This window comes from Eleutherodactylus coqui, chromosome 5 (genome assembly GCF_035609145.1).
Source record: "Eleutherodactylus coqui strain aEleCoq1 chromosome 5, aEleCoq1.hap1, whole genome shotgun sequence".
Taxonomy (NCBI): domain Eukaryota; kingdom Metazoa; phylum Chordata; class Amphibia; order Anura; family Eleutherodactylidae; genus Eleutherodactylus; species Eleutherodactylus coqui.
In genome coordinates, this window is record NC_089841.1 from 141,480,597 (window position 1) to 141,489,409 (window position 8,813).

The 8,813-nt window shown below is 42.8% G+C and overlaps 1 protein-coding gene across 2 annotated transcripts in view; it reads left to right on the top strand.

The window, feature by feature from the left end:
- Nucleotides 1-8,813, top strand: part of P2RX4 (purinergic receptor P2X 4) — a 46,820-nt gene extending 38,007 nt beyond the window's left edge. The window contains exons 11-13 of one of the 2 annotated variants that reach the window (XM_066603271.1): nucleotides 5,790-5,888; nucleotides 7,102-7,140; nucleotides 8,315-8,813. In XM_066603271.1, coding sequence (XP_066459368.1) covers nucleotides 5,790-5,888; nucleotides 7,102-7,140; nucleotides 8,315-8,338 — 162 coding nt within the window. In that variant the 3' untranslated portion in view covers nucleotides 8,339-8,813. The remainder of the gene's footprint in view (nucleotides 1-5,789; nucleotides 5,889-7,101; nucleotides 7,141-8,314) is intronic. The other variant, XM_066603272.1, reaches the window with a different exon arrangement.

Here is an 8,813-nt window from a genome sequence, read left to right on the forward strand (position 1 = left end):
CGTTATGCACAACGTCTTTGCTACAGGACTTCTGAGAGACTGCGGAATCACCTTATCCATGTCTTCTACAGCAACAAGAATAAGGCCCTTATGGACATACAAACTTTAAGAAATACACTTACAGAGGACGTGAACCTGGAAATGCAACACTTTTATACAACACTACGATGCTGCCTTATTCAGAACAAGGAAAAGAAACTCCAGAGACTTCGACTCAGAGCAGGCCTATACCCAAACACGAATCAGGAGCACCCCGAGTCTGGCAGGAGGGAACAGAACCCCCAACGGGACACGGACAAAATTAAAGTCAGCTGTGTTATTAATCTGTCATCTCACAACCCAAGCAAGGTGGAGCTCAGTGTCCTCTCCAGGGGACTTTCATTCTGTCCCACTAAAACACTTGACAAAACAGAACTTTGTAGTGACATGGAGGAATATTTCAGAAGACTAAGACTGAAAGAATTCTTTCATGATAAAGAGGACACAGTCCTTTCAAGCACACAAACACAGGATAAACTTGGGGCCAAAAAGAAGTCTGATTGGACACCCCCTCCTGGCCGGAATCGCACTTTGGACAAATACATAGACACCTTTAGGCATGCGGTGCAATCCACTATACTGGACAAGCATGGAAGTGAAACATTTAATATCAATATGCAGGAAAGAAGGGCCATCCATGCTCTTAAGAGCAACAAGGAAATCACCATTAAGCCTGCAGATAAGGGTGGTGCTATAGTCCTCATGAACACATCGGACTACAAAAAGGAAGCAAACAGACAGCTGACGGACACCAGATACTACACCAAACTGAATCAAGACCCGACTCAGAAATATGTGAGGGAATTGAGAAGGGTCATTAGAAGCCTGTCTGTGGGCTCCACAAAACTTCTGGACTTGATACCGGAGGACCCCAAGGTGGGAACATTCTACATGCTTCCAAAACTACACAAAGCTGGCAACCCAGGAAGGCCGATTATCTCAGGTGTGGGAACCCTCACTGAAGGAATCTCAGGATGGGTGGAAGGCATCCTCAAACCACTGGTGAGAAACACAACCAGCTACCTACAAGACACCACGGACCTACTGAACAAACTGTCAACCGTAGGTCCCCTCCCCAATGGCACCATCCTGGCCACTATGGATGTGGAATCCTTATATTCCAACATCCCACACGAGGATGGACTGACTGCCTGCCAGGCGCACCTTGAGGCCAATGGGGTCGCCTCTGATGCAGTGCTGCAACTCACAAGATTCATTCTCACACACAATTATTTCTCCTTTGGCAAAGAGAAATTCCTGCAACTCACAGGGACTGCTATGGGCAGTAAAATGGCACCGCAATATGCCAACCTTTTTATGGCAAAACTGGAGAGTGACTTTCTGGCCTCTTGCCCCAGCAAACCATTGGCCTACTTCCGCTACATTGATGACATCATAGTCATCTGGACCAACACCGAACAAGAATTAATAAAATTCCATGAAAGATTCAATGCATTCCACCCCACCATAAAACTGACATTAAGCTACTCGCATACAGAAATCAACCTTTTGGACACCACCATAAAAATTTCAAACAACTCAATACAGACATCCCTATACCGAAAACCGATTGATCGGCCCACATACCTCAGATGGGACAGTTTCCATCCTAAACACATCAAAAAGTCCATTGTCTACAGCCAGGCCATCAGATACAACCGGATCTGCTCCAACCCAACGGACAGAGAGGAACATTTGTACCATCTTAAAAGAACATTTATAAATCAGGGCTACCATCCCACCTCAATTGATGACCAAATCACCAGAGCCACCAGGATACCCAGAAATCAACTACTCCAATACAAGGAGAAGGTAAGAAACAATCGTGTGCCTCTAGTAGTGACCTACAATCCGCAACTGGAGATACTAAGGAAAACCGCAAAAAAACTCCACCATACCCTACACAAGGATGACCGTCTGAAAACCATATTCCCGGACCCTCCGCTTCTGTGTTACAGGCAACCTCCTAACTTGAGGAACTTTATAATCAGGAGTGCATTGCCCTCCGACACACAAAAAGGAACTTATCCCTGTAATGTAAGGAGCTGCAAGACCTGCTCACATGTACTGACTGCGGACAGGATACGGATCCCCAACACACAGCAGGACTATAAAATCCCAGGGACATTTACGTGTTCCTCGTCAAATGTTGTGTACCTGATCATGTGCAGTAAATGTACTGTTGGGGGTCTTTATGTTGGGGAAACAGGACAGAAACTGAAAGCCAGGATGAGATCTCATCGCCATACAATTGAACACAGAAAAAGAGAATTACCTGTGGCCGAGCACTTCTCTAACCATGGACATAACATAGGAGATATGAGAGTTTTGATATTGAAGGGTGGTTTCAAGTCACAAAACCACAGAAGAATTTGGGAATATAAATTGATAACAACCTTTGACACGCTGAATACTGGGTTAAATTATTCCCCAGGATTTATGCGTGAATGGGAAGTGTGAGACTTGATTGCACAGATAAGACCCCCATCAACAGTAATTCAGGGACCATAAACTTTCACTCCCTTATCAGTGCTTAGCTAAAAATGTTTGTGTATCTCTTGTAGAAAGTCAAGCCTGATGACCTCCCCCCCCCCCCCCCCCCTCCAACAGTAATTTAGGGACCATAAAACCTTCACTCCGCTATCAGTGCCTAGACAAAAAAAGTTTGTTTGCTGTTGCAGAATTCCTTTGAAGTGCGAACCAATCACATCCATATCTGTGCCTTGTCATAAGTATGTATGTTATAAGTGTGTATAAATATGCATGCCTCTTCAGATCCAATCCATAAGCCTGAAGAAGTACCCCTGCGTTGGTACGAAAGCTCACTATTATTACATCATGTATTTTTGTTAGCCATTAAAAGGTATCATATCTACAAGACTACGTCGTTTCTCTTACTGAGAACAATCACATCAATAGATGATTGACAGGGACCTGCCATTCAGATCCCTGCCAATCAGCTGATTCCCAGTGCCATGGTCAGTGGAGGAAGCAGCGCTGGCCATGGCACAGTGGCCCGAACTGGCATTGCAGCACAGCTCCTGTTGAATTCAATGGGGGCTGCACCTCCAATACCAACCAGGGTTGCTGGTCAGCACTTACTGCGTCCTCTGACCATAGTGACGGTGGCTCAGAAATCAGCTGATTGTTGGAGGTCTGAACGACAGATCCTCGCCAATTGATGACTTATCGGTACTTAATAGAAAGAGTTCACTTTCTGGACTTAAGAGTTAAGTCCCAGAATATCCCATAAATATAATCCTTTATTGAAACCTTTATCTTTCATTGAAAAAGATTCATAACTATAGAGAATAATTCCAGCCTTAAGGTCACCATACACGTTCGATTACCAAACCTGCTAATTTCAGTAGGATCGGCCAACTATGTGATGTTTATGGGGTTTTTCCAGCTCTTCCCCCAACAGCAGATGTCAGGGAAAGAAAGGATTAGGAATGTTGAATTTCAATACGCTAAAACCTTATTTCTAATGGGACATAAGCCGTTTGCAGCATTTTCCCCCACACCTGCCTAAAAGGAAGAATGTTTTCAAAAAGAGAAGTTTGTATTTTTGTCAAATAAAATTAAAATTAAGTGAACAAAAGACAAATCTAAATCAAGTCAATATTTAGTGTGGCCACCATTTTGACTTCAAAACAGCATCAGATCTTCTAGGTATACTTGTTTTTGAAGGAACTCTTCAACTTTAAAGGTTGTTCTAAACCTCTTCGAAAACGGACCCCAGATCTTCTGTGGATGTAGGCTTCCTCAAATCCTTCTGGCTCTTCATCTAATCCCAGAAGGATTCAATGTTGAGATCAGGGCTCTGTGGTGGGCGATGACATCCCTTCCAGTACTCCGAGAGCCATCTTTAGCTTAAAATGAACACAATGTCATCAGCTGTATGTTTGGGGCATTGTCCTGCTGCAGAATACATTTGGAGCCAATCAGGCGCAATCTTAATAGTATTGCATGATGGATAAATATCTTCCTGTATTTCTCGGCAATTAGGACACCATTAGTCCTGAACAAATCCCCCAACTCCATTTGCTGAAATGCAGCTCCAAACTTGCAGGGAACCTCCACTATGCTTCACATTGTTCACCAAGTGCTGGAGAGCAGTATAATCTCCTTTCTGTTACAGCCAGATTTTTCTAATTTTGATTTATCCGTCCAGAACACCTGCTGCCATTTCTCTGCACCCCAGTTCCTGTGTTTGTTTCTGTGCATAGTTGAGCCACTTGGCCTTGTTTCTATGTCAAAGGCATAGCTTTTTGGCTGCAGTTCCACTTCTGGCCAGCCTTCTCTGAACAGTAGATGTGTACCTAGGTCCCACTGGTTTCTGCCAGGTCTGAGCTGATGGCACTGCTGGACATCTTCCGATTTTAACCACTTAAGAACATGGCCTATTTTGGCGTTGAGGACGCAACGATTTGGGGGGGGGGGGGGATTTTCATCCCCCCCCCCCCCTTTTTTTTTCAAGAGCCATAACTTTTTTTTTTTCTGTCGACATGGATGTCTGAGGGCTTGTTTTTTGCATGGCAAACTGTAGTTTTTATTGGTGCCATTTTTTTGGTGTATAGCCTATATTGTAGAACTTTTTAATAATTCTTTTTTATGATCGCGGGGAGAGAACGCATCAATTCTGCCAGTTTTGTTTTGTTTTTTTTTTAGCTTTTTCCACTATTCCGCAATAACGTTTTTGTTTGGAAATTACTTGTTTTCATAGGCTCTGGCAATTGTAGGACGCCTGTATCTGGCATCCTAGTGCAATGGCAATCTGTCGGGCTCTCCGCCATTTCATTGTGAGAGTCCGATGACATCACAGAGGGAGAGTCGGCTCCCTCTGTGAACCCTTTACATGCCGTGATCTACATGGATCCCAGTGTGTAAGGGATTAACAGCAGGGGTCGCTGTCCCGATGCACTCATGCTGTTGCAGCTGGAGGCTGGCTATCGGTGACAGCTGGCTCCCACTGCCGGATAGCGCAGGATCTCTTCTGATCTCGGGCTATCCTCAGGGCATAACTGTATGTCCTGTTGCGTTAAGTACCTCGCAACCAGGACGTACAGTTATGCCCTGTGGCATTAAGGAGTTAAAGGGAAATAAGCATGATGTATCATCTGCTGCGCAAAGTATTCTTGCCCGACTACTCAGTCTATGGTCCTAAAAGCTAACCGTTTCTTTATGCTGCTTCTAAAGAGCTTGAACAGCACATCATCTTGAAACCCAGTCTGCTTTGAAATTCTTGCCTGGGAGAGACCTTACTGATGCAGTATAACTACCTTGTTGCTGTGCTCAGTCTTGCCTTGGTTTATGATCTATGACATGAAACTGTCTTTCCACAACCTCACCTCTGTAGCTGTTTCTCTGTTCCTCACCTATGTTTAAGCCTCCCACACAATTATTTCTGTTCATTACTGTTTCAACCTACATATGAAAAATGATGCTCATTTTCACCTGTTTGGTATAATTGGTTAATCATACACCCGACTATAATCCTACAATATTCCTGACATTGTACAAGTGTACCTAGAAGAATTGATGCTGCTTTGAAGATAAAGGGTGCTCACACCAAATAGTGATTTCATTTAGAGTTGTTTTTTCTTCATTCACTTAGTTTATTTTTGGAAACTAACAAAATACAACCCCTTTTTCTTTTTGAAAGCATTCTTACTTTGCATCATTTATTCTTTGCATTGCCACCTTTTAGTTGTGTTACATTCATGTCCCCTTCATTCTCTTGATTTTAGGCTACAGTGCTGTGTGACATCATCATATTTCATTTCTTTAAGAAAAGATATTATTACAGAGAAAAGAAATTTAAACATGTGGAAGATTATGAGGAATTGGTAAGACATTCATTGCTGCATTACAGTATTATACTCGCTAATGTAGTGCCACCCTAAAATTCCACCGTTAAAAACAACAAAAGAAATGGTTATCTTGTGCTAATAGTTCTGGAATTCACATGGTTTATTAACATATAAAGGACGGTCTGACATTAGATGTTCCAACAGCATAGAGGACACTAGAATTATCTGCCTGATGCCTTTTCATTCCTAATTTACACGGCTCCCATTCATCATATACCAAACATGAGATCCTGCACATGAGCGCCGGTCTTCTCAGGCCATGCACACATGGTTAGAGTGCTTTTACACTCAATGACTGTCCGTCGTGTCAATGACTCGCTCCTGTGCGTTCACATAGGAGCAATCTCTATTCAGTAAATGAAGATGGAGCATGCTGAAGATCTCTTACAGTCGCCCACCTCCATTCACAGTGAACAGCTCGTCATTCAAAGATGAACGACTGCCTTTATTTATTGCGTGAGCTCTCACTCAGTGTAATTTTTGTTTCAGTAAACTGAACTGAAGCAACTGAGTGGTTTTTCGCGCAGTAACCTGTCCGGGCCCACTTTTGCATGGGATGACTGTAGCCTGTGTAAAGATTCCCTTAGACATTTCATGAAGATGTGGGATGTCATTAGAAGCTGGTTTTACAGCATGGAGAATGTTGTAGTTGTCAGCCTTTTCCCAGGGAATAAGCTATAGAAGATTTAGAAAGCATACACTTTTTATATTACAATATCAGAGCAAAAGGATAATTTATTTTAGAAAACATAACACTTGAAGGGAGGCTCTAGTACCCTGTTGTACCACCTCTAGCTTGGATACAAGATGTGATAGGGGCAGGCATGGAGGCATACAGGTTCCGTTTGGTATCCTATGGCATATCGGATCACATTTGCTGTAGCTAAGCCTTGTAGGCTAAGTTGGTGTCCTAGATGGTCCCATGTTGCATTGGCGATAAATCTGGTGACCGGGCAGGCAATAGAAGTGTGGCAACATTTTGGTGCATAGCCTATATTGTAGAAAACGCATAAATTCTTATTTGTGCCCTATGCAGTATTATCTATGTGATACACAAAGGCTTATGTCAACCAAAGAAGAGACACCTCCAAACGGAAGAGTGACCTCTGGAGGAGTGTCTGGCTTGGCTTTCATAAACTAATTTGTACACTTTTCAGATTATTGCATAAAAATAATTTTCCTCCCACAGCATTTGACAGATCCTGTATCTGTTCACCACTTCGACCAGGTATGATATCCTCACTATAGGCTTGCATGAATAAACCTCCATTGGGATCCAAACTTCCCTTTATGCACCTTTGGGAAGCAGACCTCAGTATTTCTCTCTCACTGCCCCGATAGCATCATTGCTGCACCTTCATTTCAAAAGGGAGTCACCAAGTCGCACTGGCCGAAACATCGCTAAAAATCTTGCATAGAACCTATTTAGTTCCTTCAATAGTCCATGAATACTCTCCGTTCGCATCCCTGAACTATTTCAGGGGCTGCAACAGCTTAGGCTCAATGTCCCATATATGGTGGACATGCCCATTGGTTAGGTCGCTCTGAAGACGGGTGACTAGACTTATCTCTAATGTACTTGGTAAAACCTTCCCTCTCTCTCCTTCTGCTTGCCTGCTAGCTGACAGGCCCACTGGCTTTAATAACCAACTACCTAAGCTTTCACAACAAATATGTATGGCCGCCAGAATCTACATAGCTTCTCAATGGCTGTCACCAACACTCTCTAGACCAAGTCACCGCAAGAGTCTTGAGAATGATATATGAGAAACTGGCAGCTATAAGGGAAGACTGCATGGAATTATTCCTCAAAACCTAGAAACCATGGGCAGACTTCCTAGACATACCAGGCATAAATAGAACTCTTAGCTCCTAAGGCCTCGACCAGGGCTGTCTGTTGCTTCCCCTTGGCAGGACCGGGAGGGGCGTGACAGTGAATGGGGTTAGCGGGATGGAGAGGATTGGGGCCGGGGTCTGTGGCTAGCGAGGGGGGTGCGGGGGAGAAGGTCAGGGGGAGAGGGGTGGGTTGTTGGAGGTTTGTCATATATTAATAGGACAAGGAGGGGGTGAAGTGGATATCGGGGTGCTGAATCATATCATGATCACTTGGATACATCTCGATACTGCTTGTTGTCTTGCGTTGCCTTCTTTTCTCCCCTCTTTCTTCTCGTCTTTTTATTCTTTCCCCGTTTACTCATGATTACACTTTCCAGGACATTTAGATGCCCCCTGCATGGGGAATTTATAAAAGCTGTACTTCATGTTCTGCTACAAACTCTTAATAAAATTCTTTGAAACAAATAATTTTCCATATACCAATCCCCCACCATCTGTGTGATGTGTGACAGATAAGATTAATTTTTTCTTAAATTGGTATCTAAATATACTGTTTTTCATTGCAGGGCGATAATGGAACAATCCCTTAACCCTAGGACCAATACAATTTAGTTAGTCATGCTAAATTACAACAGGAAGGTGTCTCAGAAAACCTCAACAAAACATTCCATATTCTTCTTATGGGACCAACGGCAATGCTGCTATCATGTCTACACAAAGGGCCAATCATTGTAATCCTTGCAACAAGGAAACTGTCTGGTCTTTTTTTTTTTTTTTGTATTTATGGTTCACTTATTCTTGAACTTTAAATTCATTGCACATAAAAACACGTCAAGAACGTATTTTTTTTTTCTGTTCAATATTAATGGGTTTCAAATCCAAACTACGGTAGTCCCATTATTTTGAGCATTCTTTTTGCTGCTTAGTCTGTTTTTTTCTTTTTCATTTTAAGCATTCTAATGAAATGTCTCATCACATTTAACGGACACTATTCATCAAATGTAAATCTAAAGTGTATGATTGTTTAAAGAAACTGCTCTAAATAAATCTTTGCATACTTTTGTA